This window comes from Ciconia boyciana, chromosome 9 (assembly GCF_034638445.1).
Source record: "Ciconia boyciana chromosome 9, ASM3463844v1, whole genome shotgun sequence".
Taxonomy (NCBI): Eukaryota; Metazoa; Chordata; class Aves; order Ciconiiformes; family Ciconiidae; genus Ciconia; species Ciconia boyciana.
Genome location: NC_132942.1, coordinates 3,871,701 through 3,897,551, shown reverse-complemented (window position 1 = coordinate 3,897,551; position 25,851 = coordinate 3,871,701). Strand labels below are relative to the sequence as shown.

The following is a 25,851-nucleotide window of genomic DNA, read 5'->3' as shown; positions in this document are numbered from 1 at the left end:
CGCAAAAGGCACTCGCAGGTCTGTGGGATGCCCCAGAAGTTGAGAAATTGCAGCTAAACAAGCGCTGACCTAGAAACTACGAGCGTTTCAAAGCCGTCCTCCTCTTTTCTGAGTATTTTTGCCTTTCCACTGGTCAGGGATCCTCAAACCACCACGGCTGCACAGCTCTACGCCATAGCTGGACACTGCAGCTCTCCGAGCTAAATTAGTTGGTGGGGATTTTTTTCCTCGGAGTATGTAAATAAATATCAATATTCTAAACCAAAGACCTCCCAGTAACTAAATATTATTTATCTTAAATTTATCTTAAAACTAAACAGCTTTGCACATATGTACAATAATAAAGAAACAAATTACAAAGGAGGAATTTGATGTTATTGGTTTTATTCAAAGTGCACGCATTATATATCAATTTCTAACAGCAGAGTTTTCACAGTTCATTAGAGATGTCGTCAAAACTTTGGGTGAAGCTCGTTTCACTTCCCCACCAGTAACAGGAGCCATCACAGCCTGGTTGGTTGTTTTAATTTTATTCATTCCTCACAACAGTGACCATTTTCAAACCATATCAGGGAAATCCACCGCTTCACTGGGGAAAGGCACTTGGAAGCAAAGAACATTTGAGCACGTAGTCTGAATTTGGGTCTTTTTAGGTATTAACTTGATATCCCAAGTAGGGTTACTGACAATAAATCCCAACACTTTACATCTTGCTTCCTGCAACCAATTAGCACATGACAGTGCACTTGCTAAGGATTAACAAAAAATACCTTTCTTATTTTATCGACATGAATACTCGCATGGCAGCTAGTGGCATTTTGCATCCCAAATATCTGAGAGACCACACACCTCGCATATACACCCGATATAGATTTTGGCACTCACGTAGCTCACTTCTTGGTAGCTGGTAGCTGTGCCGCCGGTGCCATTCGAGCAATGCACTCAGGAATTTTGGAGGTGTCAATCTCCCGGGAGCTCCGCACCCAGAGCTGCTTGCAGGGCATGACGGTGCACGCTGGGGACACTCGGCAGCGGGACTGCAGAACGAGAGGCCCTTCTGCAAGCCTTAAGCAGGTTGAAGTCTCCCTGCCAACAGTGCAATTCTGTCTAGGTGAGGATCACAGGATACAAACAAAGACTTTGAAACCACGGAATAAATTATTTTAAAGCTCGTCAGTGGGATCTGCAGCTCTTGGAACAACGTTCGCAATGAGTAATTGTAGATACCAAAAAAAAAAAAAAAAAGGTGAGCATAGCTTCAGCCAAGCCCAGCTTAGCAAGAATCCTGCTAACGCTGCTTCCTTCACTGCCGGCAGCTCCGGCTGATGCTCCGGGCACCCGGCCAAGCGATACCTCCCCAGTCCGGCAGGTACGGGAGCATTACAACACAAATAATGGCTCGATCCTGCAAGGTGCTGAGCACTGACCCGGCCCAGCCAAGCACTTAAGCACATGCTTCATTTGATGATGTGAGTGCTCGGAGCTCACAGGGATTTTTTTGTATTTGCTGAACCAGAGCTAAAGTTCTCAGCAACCGCAGGATCCAGCCCTGCATCTTAGATGGGGAATGGCTCTCAAGCACGCAGCAAGACTTTTGCTGGATATAGCTGCTAGGTTGTGGGTGCCAAAAGGGCAGATGGGTTTGAAGAGCCATCAGACGAGCACAGAATAAACACCAAAATGCAAAGCTGTAACTGCTGGTTGAGCTGCAACTTCAAGGAAAGATCATCAGCTGCTTGCGCTGCTCTCACCAGCATCCCTCGCGCTTGCCACCGGTCACCGGCAGAGATGGAGGTACCAAGGCAGAGGGGACTGACCCGGCCTGGCTGCTCTGACACTGTCTGAAGTGCAGAGATGTACAAATCTATAGGAAGGAAGCGGCCGGGCACGGGGCAGGCTCGCGTGGCAGCTGCCACCAGCCCCGGCCCCCGTGGGCTTGGGGAACACCGGCACGTATGGGTGGGCTCCTGCTTTCGTTCCAGCTTGTTTTAGTTTCTAGAAAAGGATTGCTCAAAACTCATTTGTTGCTGGTTTATCTGCTACAGCCTCAGGCAGAGCCAGCAATGGCAAAGGACAAGCACAGGCATCCAGAGGCATCTCAGGCTAAAAGGCAAAGCAAGCTAAGCCGCTCCTTCTACAAAACATCTTGTCTCAGGGGTTTTGTGAAATCAGGGTTACAAGGAATGAGGGATATCCTTTAAATACAAAATGCTGGTGGACACTGTATTAAAACGTTTTACACCTTTGTTACACCGAGGCAGCAGCTTTGTCAATAAACTGAGCCAGCTTCACATCTCTCTTGGTCAGTCCACCGCAGTCGTGGGAAATCAGGGTTATCTGAACCTGTCAAAAAGGAAAAGAAAGGGGTTATGAAGCCATTTTGATCTCTGCCACGTAGGCTGAGCAGCAGTTCACCGGGAACACTGCGTGTCTCTGTAGTGGACCGGTTTTACACAAAGCTCCCTGCGAGCAGCAAGCTGGACTCTCACTGCTCACAAAAACCAGAAGACGTTGTAGGTGAGGAGGCTTAACAGAGCCTGAAGTCTAACCAAAGCGAGCCCCTTCGCAGAATAAAACAGGCGTTGCATTCTTGGGTTTCATCCAAGAAGAGGTGTCCGATTAAATAACTCATTCTTTACATTTAAATTCCACGGATCGGTTTCACGAAGAACCTGGGCCAGTGACCAAGCTGCCAACAGCAGAGTCAGGGGCTCACGTGTTTTGTTAAAACACAGCACCCTGAAGGTGAAAAAAATTGTTGGGCTTGTTGCAGATTAATTTCAAAAAGAAAAACAAACGGACTGGTGCATTTTGCTATGACGCGGCTGCCTGCACGGGTTTGTTTAGACTAAGCCAGATGAGAAGTTGGGCGTTACTTTGTCTCACCTTTGACTGCGATTTTGGGAAGAGAGAAGAGGAAAAAAAAAAAAAAGATAAATTCTGAATATTCTGGAAAGCCAAGAAAATCATGAAGAGTAGATGATAAGGACTTTGTCCGCTGATCATCTAATGTCCCCTCAAGCAGGGTGACCTGAAGGGCTGATGAGAAGGAGCCTGTGCTGGGATGGCTCTGTTAGGGGGGAGAGGTGGGGATGCCCCGCGCCGGGGGTGGGGGTTCCCCGCCGCAGGCTGCTCGTCACACGTCCTTTTAGTATATTTTTAGCGGGATTGCCATATATTCACCAAATGCTAAAACAAACAACTCGATACAATGCAATGAGAAGTATTAGAAAATAAAAATAAAGGGAGAGCAATAATTTCCCCCTTCACACAGCACCTTTCATTCGAGGGTTGCAGTATACCTTGTAACCCTTGTAAATATGAGACCACCACCAGGTAGGTAATATTATAAACAAATTTTATAAGCTGCTATGTTGAGACATAGGAGCCTACAATTTTTTTAAAAAATCAAACCTAAATTGAGACTGCCAGGCTCCCATTTAGGTATCTACACATCGACAGTCTGCTACCCTATACCGCTGGGCTCCCAACTTGTTGCACAGAAAGGCATGAGAGTTGGTGAGCAGTTTCAAAACAGTCATTTATTCAGGTTGGCTAAATAAGAGTTTAAAGGCTTCTATTTTATTTTTAGATCTCAGCCAGAGAGGTGAAGCGACAGGTCCATGGGGCTGGCAGCAGTCGCGAAAAGCTTGATTCCGGATTCCTCACCACTACAAATATCTCAGCATCTCTTTAAAATCTCAAACCTCTTTAAAAAGACACAACCTCTTTCCATTCCCTTATCTTGTATATAAGCTACAAAAAAAGGCAGAGGGAATGGGCCGGTGATTTGGTCTCCTTAACTTGCCATGCCTGTAACTAGGGCTGGTGAACACGTTACCTTGCTGTAGACATTAAACCATTCTGGGTGGTGATTCATCTTCTCTGCTTGTAGAGCAACACGCGTCATAAATCCGAAAGCCTACGGAGAGAAAGAGCAAAGAGGAAAATACTCCTCCACCTGCCAGGACTGGCAGCGGATCTCCAAGATTCACTCCAAAATCTCAAAAACTCCTAGAGATGTTCCAGATGGCTGCACCTCGGGTCTGTGTGTGTTAAAGGAGCATCTCACCTTCTCATGCCACCGATGCATTTCCTGAGACTGCTGAAATCATCCCCTTCAGACCCCGGTAAATCACTCTGCTCAGTGTTACTTACTCCAGGACTCAAAGCTGTTGTATCAGAGCAGTGATTTTACCTTTGGCATCCAACAGCGATTTTAAACATCCATCCCAAAGCCCTCGTCCCTTACTGCATCTTCGAAATGTGCCGTTTCTAATTAAGCATCGTGCCACAGTATCCCTGTACTAGACAGACACCAATTCCAGAAACACATCCTTTCACTTAACTACTTTGCTATTTCTTTTACTGGGGGGAGAAAGGCGGCAGGTGGGTTTGCCCCTCTGCTTTATGAGAAAATATTTTCCCTTAAAATGAGTTAAAATAGGTTTCCCAATCCTCTGTGCCTATAGTCTCCCCAGCATGCTCCCCCAGGACGCAGGTTTTATCACAGGCTCAAGAAGAAAATAATAGCAGGCCCTCGCCAAAATACTTAGGAGCAAATCACTACGTTATAAAGAAAATTAGAATGTCCATGTAAATCAAGAACGCAATTACACAGTGGGGCCCGAAGGGCCTCAGTGCGTGAGCAGGACGCCTCTGAGTCAGCGGGCTTTGTTCATACCGAGCTCCATCCATCGGGGTTCAGGACCTGAATTAACATGCAAAGCAAAAGTAACATCCACATTATAGTCTGGTTCGTATTATAATACAACAAGCTCAACAAAACCCTACCTGATTTAGGTAGTTTTTTCGTGCTAATTTATGGAAGAGAATGTACCTAGCCCGCATTCCACCAAGCGATGGCCGTTTCAAACAAACATGTGGTCAATGAATAACATATAATGGTTGATAATAGTTTCAGTCTTTTTTCCTCTCACAAATTACAAAAACCTTTAAGTAAAAAAAGAATCAGTGCCTGGATGAAGTATGACTTTGTTAGTCGCTTTGCCAGTCAGACGAATGCAAACGTTATAATCAGAGAAAATCATTCCAATGAGGTTTGTCATTTGGAAATCACCAAACTGTCAGCAATTAAAAAGCTTTTTTCTTTGACCCAAGAGCATTCCAAAATTCGGGAAAATCTAACTACCCTTGAAGCTCTCGCTTGGTTTAGTTTTACTTCAAGTGAACAATTACTTCTAAAAATTTGCAAATGTTTCAGCAGCACACTTTGAAGCAGAAAGCTGCAAGTTGTGCATTAGATGTTAGCAATGACTTGGAACACTTCTGCATTAATAGTTCTGAAAGAGATATGATTTAAATGTTTTTAGAGTGTCCATGGGCTTAATAGGAATGCTATTTCCAACACAGCAATCTATACACAGAAATGTCCCCAAAAGTTTAAAACAGCAATTGCTAGATTGCAGTCTGCAGCTAGATTGCCTTTGTGCAAACAAGCAGCAAGGGAAAAAATACATTAAATTTATGAAAACCCTACCAGGTTCGTGTCTGCTCTACCAGTGTCTGTCTGTCCACCCCAGGAACTCACCCACCTACGTATATACGCAGGTTACACTACACAAGCACAACTCATTGACTGTGTGACAATAATCACCCTCCAACGGAAGGCAGAGCAAAGTACGCAAGCAAACGAGTCTACTAAATTAATCTGCTCTGCAGACCTTCCTTCCCACTTTGCGATGACAAATCCTCCCGATCGGTGGACCGCCAAATCCTCTCCGACCAGTGGACCGCCACGCCAACCCACTGCCTCTTCGCCTGCAGACAGTAAAAAGTCTCCAGCTGGATAAAACAGTCATTGGTCTTAACGCCGTTCATCTTCCCAAAGAGTGCTCAACTTGGGGCTGTCCGAGTCATGGAAAGGAATTAATTCTGGCGCAGAGGACCCTCCCCAGGACAGGTCCTGCTGCTCGTTGCTCCAGCTGACCACGACTGTCCCAGCCAGGGCGATCTGGTGTTACAGCGAAGGACGAAGCACGCACACCCGCCAGACCAGTGGTGTTTCAGTCGTAACATCACTTCTAAAATGGTTCTTAAATACTACCAGCCACAGCATGTCTCCAGGACATAAAAATCAGGGCCACTCTTAGAAGAACAAGTTAACCTAATGCAGTAAAAAAACCCCCAACAACTTTAAAAAATTCAGCTATCCCATAAAGTTTCCGGACTGGCCTTTCGGCACACCTCGCTCTGCTCAGAGACGTTCTCCCTCATTGCACGTTACCCAAAGCAACTTACTTCTTGCATTTTAGTTTATTTTAATTACACGCAAAAAGTATCTCCCACTAAGAAAATGAGCTACAGTTCTACCGAGCAATTTCACCAGCACAATCTCCATTAAGGTCCTAAATACTTCCTTTGCTAATTAAATGAATTGGAACGCTATTGTTTATGAATCACCTTTATATTTGTAGAGCCGTAACCTTTCTTTGGGAAAATACAATTGGCTCTGGAAGGAAAAGATATTTAGGTTTGATTAGATATGAAAACACTATTACATAAAATCAGTTTGGACATTTCTTCACGTCTTGAAACTTGATCGGTAATTTGGTCTAATTGGTGATCAAGGAAACTATCTTGTGATCAATTAAAGTAATTACCACATTCCGGCAACACAACCAACCTTAATTTGAGCAGGAGTCTGCACTTCTTCAACTTTAATTAAAAATAATGAAAATTATTAAGCAGTCTGCAGTGCAAGATCATTGTCAAGACTGCATTGGTGGGCAGAGTTTATCAGACCATCACACATTTCTTGATGAAAGTGGGGCAAGTACTTCACTCATGAAAGTAAGACCCAACACAATCTTGACTTTCGCTCTATTAATAACAGAAGTCTGCAGCCCCTCGGCCCCTAATGAGAACTTTTTCAGATTTTTCCTTGAAAAATAACAAGAGAGGAGAAAGAAAGCACTTGAGCATTTTCTAGAAACCACTACAAAGTATTAAAAGAGACTTTGATGTATTAAATACTATAAAGTATTCTGATATTTCAGTAACAGGCATATTAGGCAGACATTTTCAACCTAATCCTTTTAGGACATTTGGGCTAAAATATCATCCAGGCACACAGGTTATTCTGAATAACTTCATCACATCACCCAAGTCATGGCAGACTGCAAAATCCCTGTAATGAACCACGAACAGCACTAGAACAAGTAATGAGTGAAGCAATTCTGCACAAAGGAGATGCCCTGGGTGTGCCAGTACATCTCTTCCCTTCACGTCTTTTAAGATCACGAAAGAAGAAACTAAAAACTAATGGTGTTTCATCACTTCTAAAATGGTTTTTAAATACTACCAGCCACAGCGTGTCTCCATGACATAAAAATCAGGGCCACTCTTAGAAGAACAAGTTAACTTAATACAGTAAAAAAAACCAACAATAACTTTAAAAAATTCAGCTATCACATAATGTTTCCGGACTGGCCAAACTGCTTTTGAAAGTGACAAAATACGCTACCACAAAATAAGACTTAATGCGACTTTTGTTGCCTGAGAATGGGAAAACCAGGGCCAGACACTTTGCTGTCAGAAGTGGGAGGAAAGATGAAATTCCATCCGCCCCTCTGCACCGCACAACGCTGCACGGCTCCGGGAGAACCGCGGCATCCCGGAGCTAATCTGCCATTATTCTTCCTTTCACACTTCTTAAGCAAGGAATCAATTCATCTTAATACTTTTTAAACATGCTGCTTTTGGACAATGCTTGCCAACATTATCTTGACGAGTTATACATCAAAGCAACACAGGTCGATATGTCGTGCTAACACATCACCCACCCGCGAGTCCCCAGTGATGGATTACCCCAGAACATCTCCAGAACAAAGCAGCTGACAGTACTTGACTCAAAAGTGGAGATATTCAAGAAAAACAGCTGAAAGGCTCAACAATAGAACCATACACACTTTTTATTTATTTTTTTTTAAATGCGTATGCTATGAAGAGCGCACCCGGGCTTCTTAAATCCTTCGGACACTCAGAGGAGGAAACCATATGCTAATCACAAGTACATTAAGGTTTCTGCCTCCCATCTGTCATTATAACGCTGGAGGTAGCATTAACCTTGACCTTCTGCAGTGCGAGGGCTACCTGTCTTCCCTTCCCCACCCACCTGGGCTGCATCTGTATCATTTATCAGTGGGAAATGAATAAATAAAACAAGTTATAGTGACATTGTCATACAGGGCAAGAGATTTGTTTTCACACATTTGCTTTCCATTCACCCAAGTAAAAAATACCCTTGCGCACAGGATAGAGCACGTGTTCTCCTTAGCAGTTTGACACTTACAACAGCAATAAACTCAAATCGTTAAGGTTCACTTCCAAACTGCAGAAGCTTTCACATATCCAGCTGACATTACTACCTAACAGTGAGCTACGGGCCAGCAGATAAAAGGAAAAACCTCTTTAATGTCGAGCTATTATAAGTTATGTTTAGCTAGTCACGAGGGTTTGACTTAACCTCATGACATTTTCTCTTGTGGTGTCAAGAAAAATCCAGGGTTTGTTTTATTTTAATTCTATTTACTCCATTAAGAAAGACTTTTACCTTACAAATATGCAAAGATCATCTCACAAGGCCACACTCTTCATCTGAAAGTGACAACATGGTTAAAACACACAAAAAAAGAGGAATCCAACGAGTATTTAGGAAGGTGATGGCAGCACAGGAGGAGGACAGGTATTCATTCTCAAAGCCACGTGCCCATTTTGGGATTCTTCCCTGTTGGCATCATCATCCTGCCTGAACCATCCCCAGGGACACCGGATCCATGTGGCATTAGGTATTTTCCTCTTTTCTTTTTTTTTTTTTTTGGCCCTGTGGATTCATCCACAACATAAACCAGGGGAACACCTTCCCATTGCTCTTCCCCTTTTTAATACCATTCCAAGAACAGCGGGACAGTCCTTAAGAACGCAACTAAATCATGTCCCAAAACAGAGCTAAACTCAGATTATTCACGTCCCCATCTCTCTGGTGAGACTGCAAGCAATGGCCAAGCCGGCTCAGACATCGTGCCCGCGTCTCCCTGCTCCCTCCGTCCCACCTCTGCGACGGCACTATGCCATCCCGAAGGAGAACAACACCTAACGAAGCATAGGTAGATAATTTATTTTTCTCCTCTTTAATAGCTTGAGCAGCAAAATATCGTGAATGCAGCCAAACCTCAACTTCATCTTTTCTAAGCCTGTTGATATCAAGATTTTCGTAACTGCTGAATTTAGACCTATTTTGCTCTTATCGGTGTTAATATGATACAAAATGTTAAATCTATTACACCTTCTTCCTTGTCACATCTTGACTTTTCCAGCAGCCTCGGATCATTTTTCCGAGCACTGCTGAGGACTGGGGAAAGCAGTACTCCTAACTCTGACAGACACCAATAAAGGGAAAGGATGGAAGAGGAACATTACAGACATACTGGCATGTACTGAGATGCCATTTCGGCCGTCACAACGAAATATGAAGCTAAAAAAACCCCCACAACTACAATTCCCAACTTAATTGTCTATGCTTTTCTGCGTTTATCATATCCTTTTAAAATCCAGAGCCGGCTGCTCGCATCCCCCGTACTTATCTGCACACATCATTTATACAAAAGTGAAAAGCTGCTTTGCTCTCTGAAAAAAGTTACCTATTCATATTATAGCTGTAAACACTGCTCTCCATGTTAGATCTGCAGCAGCGTAAGTGAAAACCTTTACACCATGTTCTACAAAGAACGCTGTTTCTGTCTCCCAACACTTGTTTACAATTACGTCGGTGAAGAAACTAGCTCGCCAAGCTCTATATCAAACATTTTTGACAGCAAAAGCACAAACACTGATCTATTCTAAGTAGTTTGCCACTCTGTGTAATCTTGGAAAAGGCATTCTTGCCTTTGATTCTAAAAATGTTTATGCTTCATACATTATGCAAATAGTTTTTATATATTAAGAAATAATGCAAGCAAAGCTCAAGTTAAATTAAATTCTTCAACAATAACCTTGCCAAAGCACTGATTTTCCTATAAAAAAATTATTCCAATTTGTTGATCTTACATTGGATGAAACATACTGTAACAATCTTCATAATTTATGTCCTGTTGGGACACTATGATTTAAAGTAACATAATACAGACCAGCATCACTGCTAATCTAAACCACCTGACCAGATAAACAACAGTTTCCCCTTCTCTCTTCATTGAGGGTATTTCTGTTTATTGTCATATGATTTACCAATTTGAAGAACATGAAGAATAAATGGAGGCAAAGAGAAGCGGAGCTCGGAGGCATGGCCTTTCCTCAACGGGGACGCTTCTCACACTGGTACCGGTACAATGTCAAGAGCCGCAGGAGATGACAGAAGGCAATTTCAGGAATGCTGTCCCAGGAAAAGCCCAAGCTGCTCAGAAGTTCACACTCGCTCGGTACTATCTAGACCAGGCACTAGATGCGACACGGGCCCGATGATGCTCGAGATGCAGCTCTCCAAAAGAGGTTTGAGTCAAAGGCTTTGCCTCCCAAGCTCAGCAGTGACCTAAGCTATGACGTCGCTTTGTCATAAAGCAGGTGCATGCGTAATTTGCCCCACCTGAGATTCAACTGGTCTGAAAAACAAATGCAAATTTTCTGCCAAGGGATACGGGGATCAATGCAAGAAAAGGGACTAAGAGGAAGGCAGAGAGCTCTGACCTGCTCTTAAAGCCGTCTCCTCGCTTTGCTTTCCTCTTCCCCTCGCGCTCGCCAAGCGTGTGAAATACCCTCGCGTGCAATCTGCACAACAAACCTCGGCTTTATCTTTTCTAAGCCTGTTGATATCAAGATTTTCGTAACTGCTGAATTTAGACCTATTATGCTCTTATTGGTGATAATATGATACAAAATGTTAAATCTATTACACCTTCTTCCTCGTCACATCTTGACTTTTCCAGCAGCCTTGGATCATTTTTCCTATTCTCATTTTTATTACTGTAAGTGATTGCACCTGGATTTCATGAAGAGAAAGCAGATAATATGCTCGGTGATTCAATGAACAGACTTCACGCCAGAATTAATCACCTATTCCACCAAAAAGATTTATAAACTTGATGGAGTGGAAGTGAGAGAACATAGAGATGCCTTAAAGCAGCATAAAAACTTCTTTCTGTGAGTGATAAAAGTTTCAAGCCTAGACTCCACCGGGTCAATACAACCTTATTACAAAATACATTCATTTGCTTATGATACTGCTTACAGATAAGACTACTGCCCATAAAGACTACTGCAAAATAAGTAGACATCCTAAATCCCAATCAAACCTGAAACAAGGTCCCATGGTATTTGTGATAGATTACTTCATATAGAAATATCCAAAATAAATGCGCTTTTTTCCCCCCAGTTCCAGTTCCTTAGCACTCTAGGTAAACATAGCTTCATAAATATTATCTTATTTATTCAAAAATGTAGATCTCTAAATTAGATTTTAGAGAAAAAGAAGGAAAATAATCCCAGGTTTCAGAACTGAACCAGAACATGGAAGAAATCCTCCCGCTGTGTAGTCAGCTAAATGTGACTCTCCACCTCCCAAGCCATTTTTGTGTGCTTTGTGCTCAAAAATGGAATATAAAGATTGCACTTAGGAGGCTTCCCCCGAATAAAATGGCTATTTCAAGAAACATGACTTTTTTTAAATGAACTTTTTGCACACTACCTAAAAACATTAAATAATACAGCGAAGCCCCCATTAACCGAGCACCTGCTAAAGCAATCAGTCACTTAAAATAATAAACTCTCTTGGCTGCGCAACTGAAAGAACAATGATAATTTTACTTGTTAAAGCAAATGTTTGGCCCAGCAAATCAAACCCCTGGCTGTACTGTAATAAAGCCATCACACAAACCACTATAAAAATAAACTAGTAACAAGGTGCAGTTGGTCCCCAGTTCCAACCTTTTGAATTCAGGCTCCTGAACCCTCTGCTAAGGCGCTCCGCTCACCGATGTGCTTCGTGCTGCACAAGGATGCTGCCACTCGGGCAATAAACCACCCTCGATCACACGGTGCCGGCCCACGACGTGAAGCCATTGAAAGACAGACCAAATAAGAATTAATTTATGTGAATACTCCACTTCAAAAAGGTGCTCAAGTCCTCTGACTTTTATAGAGCTCGGCTATGGTGTAGAAGAACAGAGAAGATCTTCTACACCACAGAAGTTCTTCTACACCGAGTTCTTCATCGCATCACATTTTGGATGGAACAGACCTGGCTACAGCAGAACAAAATACTACTGTTTTCCCCCCATGTTTCTTTTTACTCGTACGCGAAGGAATGATTCCGTTCTGTAGACATGAAAATGAAGTTCACATGCCATACATGCTGATGATAACATAGGGAGCGCTCAGACAAAATTTTCCTTGGTCTTTTGGCCAAGATTACACATACTACCAGCTTAATATCCAAAACCTTCTCTGCTGAGTATCCAAGGGCAATCATATCCTGCCTCTAATAATCCCTCTAAATCTCTGCCATTTATGATCCTAAGAAAACATCAAAGAGTGATAAGAAAGGCATTGCTTTATGATGGATTAAGAGAAGAAGCGGCTGGTCTCATGACCATTTCATCCTCCACCATCCTCCTACCCACTACCCTGTCAGCTTTTTTGGGTTCGTTTGTTTTTTTAAAGACAAAGTCTCAAACATGAGACAGAGAAATCACGATGGAGGTGTGAGGAATTTGGAGAGGTCTCCTGATCACCCTCTTGGCCAAGCCAGAATCTAAAAAGACCTAACACTATGAAATAAAGCAAACTGAGGAACATTTACTGCAGATCCAGTCAGGGAATGATTTCACTCAACCGAGCTGCTGAAAGCATCTTGCTGTATTGTCAGAATGGGTCTTCACGTTTGGACGCCTCTCATAGTAGAAGAGAGTAGATGATACATGGGGGCAGTGAACTCAGCAGGAGACTTACCTGGGCCAGCACTGGCAGGCTTTTAATTTATAGTGCACTATAAAATTCAAATATTATTTTGAAGACAGACATTTCAAGACTAGAAGTGACAGATCCTTTGAAGAAAGAGTAGGAGAGAGCAAGCATCTTCCCAGACGACGTGTTTCTCTTTGGGGCATCCTTCAACCTCGGAGCAGTTGGGTACCTTGCCTGGTTTACCATGCCCACTGGTCCCTATGTAATCTGTAGGTCACCTAGACCTGTCCTTCATCTCCTGTCTCTGGTTATGTGGAAGAATGGCTGGAGCAGGTCACGGAGATTTCTCCATGAGCTGGCAGGACAAAAGCAGCTACGTTAAGTTACATTATTAAGAACCAGGCTCACTTAACTGCCAACAATTTAGACAGACAACCTATACTTAGTATTTTTCACTGTCTTCAGACCCCTCCGTGTGCTCCAAGCACATGCCTGGAAGTGGCAGAGTACATCCAATGTGCAGTATTTTGAGAGGTTCCATGTTTTTTTTGTTGGTTGTTTTTTTACTAAGACACAAGGGTTCCCCTGGGCAGCCCACACCATTTGTACACCAGTACACCTGGGAACAGAGAGATGGGCTCACAAGGGGAGACAAATACTGAGTCCTCCAGTGAACGTCAAATTTCTTTTAGAAATTCATATGAGCACACCCCAAAGGGAAACCCTTTGTCCACCTCTGTTTTTTTATTAGATTGGGCATTACAAGACGCACGCATAAACACGTCCTGGGCTTGTACAGCTAACAGTATTTCTGCTTGGTACAAGCACCCACCCACCGTATCATGGAATAAAGATTCTCCCAGCCAGGGACACCTTGGTCATACACAGACATATATTTAACTGCCTACTGTTATTCTCATCACAGCACGAGGAAAAATCACACTAGATCACGAAATCAGGACTTTCCCCTCTGATCCTAGGAATTAAAAATGTTTTCCTACAAAACACCCTTAGCACTAAATAAACCCAATGCTGCGGTGCTGACTCAGCACGAGGCTCCCCACTCATCAGCGTGTTCCCCACCAAACCCCTCCAAGACATCACAGCCAGCTTTATGCTTGTCCAAAGCAACTTTTCATCTCAGCCCAACAAAATGAAAGGAAGAAAAGGGCAAGGGGAAGAGGAAGAAGGGAAGCTCTCCCCCAGAAAACCTATGTTAAGCGGGTTTGCAGCTTTATAAAATAGGAATGAAAAAAATTACACTCGCCTCACCCCGATAAACTGTGGGCCTGCCAGTGGCTTTTCAGAGCAGATGTAACGTTTTAGCCAAACGTGATTGTTTGTGAAAGAAATAATTCTGATCAAAACCCGAAATTGCAGCCAGCAGAAGCGCTGCACTTCGTCACGTTAATCCGCCCTGACGGGGAGCGGCGAGCAGAGATTCCTACTGCGAGAGGAGCAGATGCGAAAGGTCAGCGCTGGCCCGCGACTTCAAAACCCTTAACGTGTAAAACAGTGTGCATTAAAGCCTGAAACGGCTCACCGCGGGATTAACGGATGTCCGCTAAGTGGGTTTGATGTGCTTTTGGCGAGTAATGGTTAATTTTTAAATAGGGGCGTTGTAGTTTTATTTTAGTTTATTCTGCCAGCCAGAGACCATTTTTAATTACAATTGCAGAGGATAATATCCCAAAGCGTCTCTCTCCTTCATGGGAGTACGAGAAAGTGAGAGCTGCTAGCGTAAAAGGCAATTAATGGTTTGAAAACGTAGTCGGGTGTTATTCCAACAGCAAGGGGATGCAAAAGGTTAAAGAACCAAGACAGGGAGATGTACTGTTTGCATTTAATCAGCATCTTCCCAGCACCCCCACAAAAATAAATTTTAATGCACGAAGAGTTGCAAGACACCAGCTTTCCTTAACTGAAAAGGTAAAAAATTATTCTGAGTGACGACCTTCCTCAGAGAAGGCAACATCAGCCTTATTTGCACTTTCCCAAATGAAGGTGTCCAACTGAATTCAAAACCATTGAATTTTCCATTCATTTTCCAAAGGTGGTTCAATGAGGAAAGAGCCCAAACTGTAGTTAAAATTAAGGTGACCTGCTCACATTTGCTCTCTTTTGGTACGAATGTACAGCAACCCTGCCCGCATGGCTGATATAACGTTTGTTCTGTTTAATTCAAACAGAGTGAACAATCAATTTGTACAGCTGAAAAAAAGGAGAAACATTTCTTCTACTCTAAATCTACAAGACAGCTTGTGAAATCCAAAAGGCATTTTGACAAATAATTCCTTTTGCACTTTCAGATCAATGCATGCAACAAGCATGAGGCAAATGCTGTAATAATTTTTACTTGAGTGATAGTAAATCCATCTTTTAAGGAAAGCATTTGTATTAGAGCCAACTGGAGAGCAGCCCAAAGGTCAGCTGGGCAGATTTAAGCAGTGGCCTGCTTAAATGGAGATACAACAGGTCTACTCGGTGGGGCAAACTCAGCAATTAGAAACGCAACCGCCCCCAATAATTATAAACAATAAAATAATGGTTTATTCTAAGGAGAAATATGACTTAGCTCATCAAGGAAATAAGCATCCCTAATGATAGTTAAGTCACAAGAAAAATTAAACTGATGCAACTTCTACAACACTTGGGATAGGATATCTTGCATTTCACCTCCGCTAGAGATGAAGGACACACGCCCACTCCGATTCTTCAATTTAAACACCATTAATTGTATTTAAATATGGTTAGTGTTGTGTCATTTTAAATAATCCTGGCAGCCTGATACTGGTGGTACCGCCACGATGATACCGGTACTGTAACCTGCCCCAAGCAGATGGGATGCGAGGGCGGTGGGATCTGTACGCACAGACCCTGGCCAAAGAGGAGAGAAGATAGCCCGCCGTACGAAGAGGAGCAACCGCTGCTCATCAGCTGCCTGACTTGCATCAGGCATGAATTTCTCTCATGCATTACAACAGTGAAGTTGTAATGAAGGGACTGAAGGACAAAATGACGGTTCCCAGACATAGAAGGAAAGGCTAACCTGTGAAGGACTTTGAAAGACATAAGAGGCTGCTGATGCACTCAGGCAACTCTATTTAAAACAGAAAGATGTTGCCAAGTGCAAAACATTGGTCTGAAAATATTCTGGAGCACTGGCTGACTTTACCTATGGTTTTGTAGCCCTACAGCCACACTGGCCAGGAGAAAAAAAATAAATCCTGTATTTCCCAACTCCCAGCACCAAGGACTTAATTTCTGCCTAGACACAACCCAATTACATATTTCCACCACTACGGACTTCCTAGCTTTGCAAAATTTCCCACTGCTGGCTGCCAGGTAAGTGGAAGCATCTCTGGAAAGAGGACACGCTGACCAGGGCACCAGTGTCATCTCCTCCTCCAAGGCCAGGGAAGGAGACTCGTAAGCTCTCAAGCAAGCCAACTTCTCCTTTCCTTTCACCCAGACGCCGAGCTCCCTGCCTTCCGCAGGCAGCGCCAGGCAGCGGTGCGGGCAGGGGGACCGTGTCCAGGTCCCGCAGCTGCACCTTGACCCTCCAACCCACCGACTCAGAGGTGAGAGTGTTACTTACTCAGTCAATCACAAGAATAAACTCAAGGAAGGTACGACCATCCAGGAATCATATATTTTTACTGCGCTCTGCTCTGAGACACTTGAGGCAGTTCATTCACTCCGTTTCAGCCTGCAGGTTAACCGCTGCCAGTCCCAAAAACTTCACTATCAGTTTCTAATAAAGGAAAATGTCAACAGGCAGATACGCCAGAAATTCATTATTTTCAGATACAAAGATTTTCTCAACTCTGTAAATCCACTCATAAATAATTCTGATTTATTGTAAATCGGTTATTGTATTCATAAACGCTGGGAAGTTAGTGAACAACATAACTACCAAAAGAAATACTTTCATAACTCTGCAGGTGCACAAATCATGGCATATGGGAGAGGACTCAAAGGATAATGGAAAACGAAGCAGTTTAGGAAAGACTATATGAAAACCAGCACCTACCTAGGCGGATAAAAAAAAATATTATTTTCACTCGACAGGCAATCTAATGCAAAACTCTAGCAGAGGGAGCAAGCAGACCGATAGTACATTAAGAATAGCAATTCCCCCCCAAACGAATGAAAACAGGTTCGTCTTTTGATTAGCACAAGTGACAGTCAGGGGCTGAGGCTGCTCGGGCTTTGAGGTTAAACACAACTGACATAAGCTGCACCTGAATCCAATCAGTCCCCAGGCTCTGAGAAGATTCACACGCAAGGACTAAATTTGTCACAAATGGGTTGGTTTCCGATCCTCCTGTAGCCAACTTGCTTTATTCTGACCCCCATTTAACAAATCAACTTAATGGGCACTGGGAGTGCTATAAAACTTAACAATGGAGTGATTTTTAACTTTTAAAATATAGTTATGAAGCAAAATGTTGGAGAGCTCCTTCAATACTGGAAATCAAATTAAATCTAGACATTTTTTAACAGTCTTGACAGATATAATCCTAGTTACCATGTAAATTTATGGTAAGCTGCTGTGATATTAGCCACAGGTGCTACTTTTAATATATGGCCCGCATCTGGCTGGGAATAAAATTTCTCAGAGGACTGAAAATGACCTCACTATCAGACAATGGAGAAGAAAAAAACCCACAAGACCGCTGTGGCATATAAAAAGCTGGAGATGTGGTCCACAACCGAATATTTAACACAAAATTCATTTTAACTCTGCAGATTGTAGGTTAAAGGATATTATGTTTTCAATACGTAAAAGGCGTGGACGTATTTCAGCCAAACAGCCAAAAGATTAAGTACACAAAGCGGCAATGAAATACACTGCCTACATATATAAAAACAAATTTTCCAATCTTTGATCAACGCAGAAGGCATAGCAACGTGCCGGGAGTAGAAAAAGGAAGTATCGACAGCGATTACATTGCAGGGACTGGCACCAAGTACCACCATCAAAACAAATAAAGAGTATTCATTGCATATCCTACCAAATTCGTTCGGATGTGTAATTGCGATATTACAACAAGGATGATCAATTTAAAGAGGCAAATCTGAGCATGTTTCCCTACAGCTAAAGGAAAACAACTGGCATTTCAATGAGGGGAATAAAAAGGCATCTACTGCAACATGCTCTGATTTTTTTTTTCCTGGATTTCAAGCAAGAGAGCTAGAAAATGTGGAAAGGAAATGCAAAGTGAGCATAAGAATTTATTTAAGCATTCTAGATTTTTTGCACATCTTTAAATAAGTTCTCAAAAACCCAGAGTCCACAACTGCAACGAAACACATGTGCTTCTACTCTCGCTACACACCGTCCTCCAAAGCGTTTCCTTACTGTCCCCTCTGCTCAGGCTCATCTTTCACCTGTGTCCTGTAGCCTCAAAACACAAAACATATTTAAAATAGCTTTTAAAACTCTTAGAGCATTTGATTTCCTGTCATTTTATAAAATGACGTTAAAGGTCTTACGGAGACTTCCTACATGAATTTTTTTTAAAAAAACCCCAACCTTAATTAAAAACTTACCCTATAAAAGAAAGCAGCTGTAAATGCTGAACCTGACCATCAGCAAACATGCCCACCTTTGTAATTTCCTAACTGCATTTTCTGCCTTTGCGTGATTACCTAAGGAAATGCAATCACACAGGCAGTTGCCCCTTAAACCCTCTGGTCAAATCCAACCAACTTTGACAAGAGACATGGAAGTCTCAAAGTTAAGATGTTCCTGCAAATTTGGCAAAAATGAGCAGCTGGGTAAAGGACCCAAACCGAGCGCTCAGCACCCATCACCCGGAGCCCACCGCCTGCCCAGCCGGGACCGGGCTCGAGACGAACCTGGGCAAATTCAGATTTTTAAGCCAGGTCTGTCCCCTTTGCAGGATCACTCCTCCTGAGGTGTACCGACCTGAAACGCCAAGAAAATCCCAGGAAATTCCTGAGATAAAGGCATTGAGGTCCTCAGCAACCCCTCCCTCCCTCAATGACCAACTTTTAGCAGTAGTCCCAGTGTTTTTGCAGCTTCTTTTCCGAGTGTGCAGAACAATAACTGGGAGGAGTTACCGGCACGGTCTGAAGGCATAAATTAACTTTCTATTCCCATTCCGAATTTTGCTTGGGCAGACTAGAAGCAGAGGGCTTCCTCCACAGCTGGAAGAGAAACGTTTTGTTTCAGTAGCACAAAGACATGAAAGGACAAGAGTGTGCCTTCTTGATGCTACACAGTGGCCCGAAAGCCTCGCTAGCTGCTTTTCTCTTCCCTGCAGACAGGGAAAGAGGTCCTGAATAAGCTCCCTGACGTGGCTGCGAGGTTTACAGAGGCTCACCAGCACCCAGACGCGTGGCAGGGCTGGAGAGTTGCCGTGGAGTGGTCCAAGCCCACCTGCTCTCCAAGACCTCGCTCATGGTCAGAGGCTTCTGCCAAGCACGCACTCCCCAGGGAAAGCGACTCAAGCAGGGGGCTCTTGAGTGACCACCCGAGCGAGGGTCCTAGAGGTAAGAGAGTCCAATTTTAACTCATCACTGCCTACCTGCAGTTCAACAGCAGCGCTAATGTGTGGCAATTGCAAGGTAGGTAAGGAGGAACGGACACATCGGTGCGATCAGCACAGCTCTTCTAGACAAGGTGCTCTCCTCTACCGTTGAGTTGCATTTGCATGTTTTTCCCCTCGTCGTTGGTGTATTTTATATTTTATACAAGATGCAGAACACCCACCCACCAGGAACCTGTCTCACGCTAAAGGCAACGGGAACATGGAGTAGCAACCACCACCCAGCACCAGTGCTACCCAGTCCAGGATGCCAGGACCAGCGCGTGGTGGGCACCCACAGCAACCTAACTAACAAAGGGCTTCCAGCCGGGACCCCTGCCTGGTTTCCAGCTTGTTTCAGAGAACTGTACCTCCAAAGCCCATTTTCATGAAAATGTATCTTCAGACTAACAAACAGCACCAGCGCTTTCAAGTTCTGGGTTACAAACTAATTCCATAAGCCAGAAGTGTCATTAGCTTGTCAGCCTTACAAAGGCAGCCCATTGCTGATCGCTTTTAACCGAGCTAATCTCAGCCTGAAAGCTTCAGGAATCTAAATAACTCTTGTTTCACAGAAGTTTCATTTCATTCTCATGCTGAAAATAATATACATAAACCAAGCTCATGTCTACACATTTGCACGACTTCATAATAAAAGTTGTGTTTATATTCTTAACATCTGTTGACATACACAGACTTTGTAAACCTGGCATAGATTTTAAAGCCACAGAATTTTCCATGCATCATGAACATTATCTGCGAGAAGCAATAAAAAAAAGCAATGAATACATTAATCATACCAATATCATCTGCAAAACATAAATCTGAAATACCTTTCATGTCAGCTCAACTACTTTTTTTTTTTTTTTTTTTACACACCTGATTTTACGCCATCTGTAAAAGGGCAGCAGGAAGATCACCGAGGAAATGCTCTCAGTCCTTCGACTTTTACTAAATACTTGCACTTCAAATAATGTAAACAGAATATTCATTACGTGAAATGAAGGAAGTTGTACCTACACGTTCACTTTTTTTCATTGCAGGACTAAACTCTCCTAAAGTACAATGCAGGTATAGCTCTGCTTTTGTCATTTGCTCCCTAGGTCATAATAAACACAATATTTACTAATAGTTACTATAAACATAAACATCAATAAGCATACATGCATAATTTTAATTTACATTCAACTTATCGAAAGGCAAATACTTGCTCTCTAATACCAGCTCTGAACATCCCCTCGGGATCTGCATGTTGAGCCCTTTCCTGGACTACAACAGGAACAGCTTCTGCCCTCCGCAGCTGCAAATGGGGACACTGCAGCTAGTCCCTACACATCAGCAGGTGAAATTCTGCCTTCAGATACTCACATATAACCTTGCTCCAACCAGAGCTGCACAGAGGACCCACCCACCCAGTTTTCCCGGCTGGACACAGAAAGTTCAGTTTTTAAGCCAATTCCCAGCCCCTGCTCTCATTTCTGCCCTACCTGACATCTATGAAAGGCAACCAAAAATGAAAGAGACTGTACCAATATCTCCCAAACAATTCAAGTGGCAATTTTTTTTTGAGTACCCTTTCTAAGATAACATGCACTAGAAGTATAAATGTACACTTCATCATTTACTAATGAACATATTTAAATATACTCAGCTTCCTATACTGGTATGTGCTTCATCAACCTTCAAATTAGGAAGACGCATGGATATCTACCTATGTTGTAAGATAAATCTACACAGTCAAAAAAACCACAACTTTGTAAATTTTTGCCAAAGCAATGGGTTTTCTAGATATCTGCTGGTGCAGCACACTGATTTGTCTCTTGACCCGCCTGTTGGCACACTGCCTAAGTCCATCTGATCAAATTGACTTATTTACTTACAGTATGCAAAACCACTTTTTAATTAACTTGGGGGGGAAGGGGAGTAATTTCCAGTTGTGCTGAACCAACAAAGACTTTGACCATCCCCTGGCAGAGATGCCATTTCATGAATATTCGAAGCACAAAGGCTGAAAATCTCAGCTCTTCCAAGGGTTACTTCTATCTCATCGATGTCAAACATGCTGGTCTCTCCTGGGTGCTCCAGCTCTGAGTTGCCTGCACATCTCACCAAGGTTTCATGTGAGCTCCCTCTCATGGATTTCTCTCCTTCGTTGTCCTCTGAATTACCTGATACAGTTCTATTTGTTTTCTATTAACATTCAGGTTTGAAGTGTAATCCAGGAAAAAATGTACTCAGGGCTCCGGACGTGCTCCCTAGACCAGCACCGTCCTGCTCGTGAGCTGGAGTTTTCTGCAGTTGTTTTCCCTTCTGCTTTTGCCCAGCTCAGAGGGGCCAGGAACACCTCACCCACCTTCTCTCTACTGCCTGGGCTTTCCTTACCATGATAACTACTGTCTACAACAGCAAAAAAAAAAGCCAGCGTTACAAATTGTTGTTTATCTAGCTCACTGTGATTTCCTAAAAAATCTTGGTCTGGGTTTAGGCATAGCCACGTAAATAAACAGCTCACAGCACAGCTCCCGGTCCCTACACACACCAAAACCCATGGCCTCCCGAAGCCTGGAGCTCGCTGTGTCCCTCCCGTAGCGAGGAAAAGAACCAGCTCAGTGAGAGCCATCGCTCGAACAAAATCCTGAGTTTCCTCCCCCACCCGAGAAAGCACTCACCTCTCCTTCAGAAATAAAACAGAAGGGAAACGCATGCTCTTGGAACGTGACTTTTTTCTAAGCAATGTCATGATTCCTCAGAAGGCAATTTTTTAGGGGAATGTAGCTGACCGCAGTTCTCAAAATAAATTCAGTATTTCTAAAGCAAGTCTGTAACTGATGTCCAAGACGTGTTCTTGTGAGTTTGAGACGTGGCTCAGGATCCTGACTCCAAATAAAAACCCAACGAGGTCTAACCAGCAGTCTGCCGTGCCGAAGACACTGTGGGATCAGCTACTACGATTCATTCAAGAATATACTAGAACTCTGTCTTCCTGCTTACAAGGTGAAACGTATCGTATTTTCCCCACCTTATTTACCAAAGGTTTCTGTTCTTATATTTACCCATTTTTCTCAAGTTTTTCCCTGACAAAAATGAACCCCACCGTCCATCAGTTACATATTTCCAGCATTCATTTACGAGTGCTAGTAACGAAAAAAAAAATCAAATCAGGATCAAATTCTATTTGTCTAATCCCATAGTACCAACCCTGACCTTTACCCTAATATTATAATCAAGAAACTGTAATATTAGAACAAATCTACTCAACAACTACAAAATGGAATTAATTTACTCCACCTAATGAGATCAGAATCAGAGAGCAATCCGTTGAGGCAAACCCAAGAGGGTTTGGCCCCACAAGGATACTCCCAAATTTCTGAATATAAATATTTTCCCATCAGGATCCTATGGAAATTAAAGCAATTACATTTCCTTTATATTAAAAGTGGTATATAACAATAATTACCTGATTAAAATTTTTGAAATTGAACTCTTTGTAGATGGCATCTCTTTCGCCTAACTCAGACCAGCCTGACGCTTTGAGATCAAGTAAAACTTGGTTCCTCTCCTCTGCTGTCGACCAGTGAGACTGCGAAGACTATTGAGGAAAAAAAAAAAAACAAACATGACACGAGTGAGGCTGAGGTTCTCTTTTGTACAACAGTAAGAAAGTCACACAAGGAAACTGGTTACGTATCGTAGAAAGGTAAAGAGGTGGAAAATTCACTGTACGGTTTCTTCCTGTTTATAATTTCACAGCCCAGCCTAACTTAAAACAGCCAAGAAACACCATTTCTGTTTGGTCAATTAAGTTCAGCTAAATGCTTTTGTACAACACTAGCGAAGAGTGACAGGCTGTTTCACGGGAACGAACATGGTCACCAGCATACCTGTACCCGTCCCTCGTTCATCCGAATTACCCAGATGCTGTAACAATTGCATTAATTTTTAAATATTGCGTTCTGCCATATAAATAAAAGCTTATTTACATTTTATGCTAAATGTACAATTACAAGGCTAAAAGGGATATTAGGTTAAGAACTGTCATTTAAAAGACAGAAGCAAAATAGGAGATTCTATTCTACAAAACTTGTATGTTGCTATTCCTAAGAAAGCAGGAACAGATTTAAAGATAGCAAGCAACAAAGAGCCTTTTAACTAACAATGAAAAGAAAAAACCTGACAATATAGACACCATTATGAGACGTTACAAGTTACTGGTATGAGCACCAGATTCTGCAAAGCACATGTGTTTAAATATGTCTTATTTTAAGCAAAAAGAGTCCTTCTGAAGCCACTGGGAGCAGACGTAACAGATTACACCCTCTGCCTAAACATCTGAATCAGTGCCTGAACCATGCGTGAGGTCAGAGCCAGACCCGGAGACAGCGGAAAATTCTGTGGGGCGTTTGGAAGAGGCTTGATATTTTTCCCAAAAGCAGAGACTAAGGGCATGAGTGATTACTTAGACGATATATTCTAACAGATCCGTCTCGAGCTCATAGATGCAATGCTTTAACGGGAAGAACTTTTCTCCCCAGAAAAGCAAAATTCAGATTGCTTTAGTCTTTATCCTAGTAGCCAGCACAGCTTTGTGAGAACTTCCAGAAAGGGGCTGAGCAATTTTGCTCCAGAGCTTCACTAAGACATCGGAGGTCTGTGAGTACCCACCGCCAGATCAGCAGCTCAAGGTATTTTTTGCCTTTTGATTTGAGAATTTGATTTGAGAGGCGCTGGCAGCTCCGCTGCAGAGACCGGCCGGAGTCCCTGTGCCACCAGATGGGGCTGTGAGCCCGAGCAGAGCAGCAATTAACGCAATTAGGGCGACCTGAGCAAGGCTTTAAGATGCAGAATGGCCAAGGAGCAACATTTTCACCAATGATATGGGACAAAAAATCCCAAACAGCGTAAATCAATCTAACAGCATCGCTGCCACCACTTGCAATAGGCTGGATACATCCAGTCCAAGAGGTGGGTTTTACCGGTCCCCAAATGAACTAATTTGGGCTCTTTACGCTTCAAAGACAACTTTGGACTTGCAAAAATAAAAATATTGGATTTGTTGTTGCTATAACCGCAGTTGCAAGCACGAATTTCTTACATGCTTCTTTTTCCAAGCGTATACAAAAATTCCCAAAGCTAATGGCTGTCTTGACATTTATTATTTTATCTGGCAAGAGACGAAATTAGTAGGCTAATTTACAAAAAATCATGGGGGTGGGTGTTTTTGAGATAGCAAAGTCCAGGACTGTGACCAGGAGGCAGCACAAAGTTCATTCCTCTGGCTGGCAGCAGCGATGTTCTCTGTTAGCTTTAGGGACATTGCGGTTACCTTCCTGAGGCCTCGCCGAGACACGCAGGTGTTCACGAGACAAGGCTGTGACTTGAAATTAGAGCATACAGTTTTTAATAGAAACACAGAGACCGAGTTTGATGCAGGCCCTGGAGCACACCGATGGCAGCATCTGGCTTAGGAATAGGTTGCAAAGGCCACGTCCCAAGTTAGCCCCTCCAACAGATCACAGCTGTATTCAGAAACATAGCAGAAAGCAGCAGGAACTGGCTTGTAAAAGGAAAAAGAGAAGGTGGGAGATGCCACCTGCATGTTCACAGCCACGCGCCCACAGCACCACGCCACGGGGCACAGCGCAGACCCCCCAGAAAGGCAGGAACGTGCAGGGAGGCCAGCACTGCGTGGGCACCGACACGCGAATATTGACTGAGCACACAAGATAACTGCACCTGACCCGCGACACGCGGACGACATGCTGTATCACACGGCGGGTTTAACCTACGCAATCGATAGCGCGCATTTGGAGGAAGCTCAGGGGAAAGGAGTCATTAATTACAGCAAAAAAGTCGTATAAACCATTTCATGCTTGAGGGGTGACGGTCTAAACCCGCGCGTGCAATTCGTTATATGAGCGTCCTAGTCAAAAACATAATCAGTCCCCGCGTGGGACGGCCGTGGGAAGCGGGGGATTGGCGACGGGCACCCGGGGCCGTGGCCGGCTCGTTGGGCGGCCCCTCCCTGCCCAGCGCCCGGCCCGGCCCGCGGCCCCCGGCCGGGAGGACCCGGCCCCGCGGGCCGCCCGCCCCGGGCAGGGCCGCAGCGCGGCCCCGGGCTCCCGCCGCCCTCCCTCCCGCCGCGCCCCTCACCATGGCAGCGCGGCTCCCGCCGGCGGCTCCCCGAGGCGCCGCGCCCGCCGCCCGCCGCGCTCCCAGCAGCGCCAGCCGCAGCCCGGCCCCGCCGCCTGGCATGGCTCCGCGCCGGCCTGCCCCGGCCCCGGCCCCGGCCCCGGCCCCGGCCCCGCCTCCGCCGCTCGGGCTGCGGGAGGAGCCGCCGCCCGCAGGCGAAAGCGGGCGCGCCGGGTGCGGGGAGAAACGG

General features: G+C 43.9%; 2 protein-coding genes across 4 annotated transcripts in view; both read right to left on the bottom strand.

Annotated features, from left to right (window-relative positions):
• CATSPER3 (cation channel sperm associated 3) overlaps positions 1-1,023 on the bottom strand; it is a 28,886-nt gene extending 27,863 nt beyond the window's left edge. Inside the window, exon 1 of the mRNA XM_072873019.1 lies at positions 886-1,023. The gene's annotated coding sequence lies outside the window, so the exon portion shown is untranslated. The remainder of the gene's footprint in view (positions 1-885) is intronic.
• Positions 515-25,851, bottom strand: PCBD2 (pterin-4 alpha-carbinolamine dehydratase 2). Of its 3 annotated transcripts, XM_072871936.1 has the most exons (5): positions 25,623-25,851; positions 24,796-24,846; positions 22,930-23,061; positions 3,842-3,922; positions 515-2,343 (listed from the first exon to the last, which is right to left on the bottom strand). In XM_072871936.1, exons 1-5 carry the CDS (start codon positions 25,722-25,724, stop codon positions 2,248-2,250), a joined length of 462 nt encoding a protein of 153 aa, XP_072728037.1. In that variant the 5' UTR covers positions 25,725-25,851; the 3' UTR covers positions 515-2,247. The 3 variants fall into 3 exon arrangements, with proteins under 3 accessions (XP_072728037.1, XP_072728035.1, XP_072728036.1); XM_072871934.1 differs by lacking the exon at positions 24,796-24,846 and having other exon boundaries at positions 25,623-25,764; XM_072871935.1 differs by lacking the exons at positions 22,930-23,061; positions 24,796-24,846 and having other exon boundaries at positions 25,623-25,751.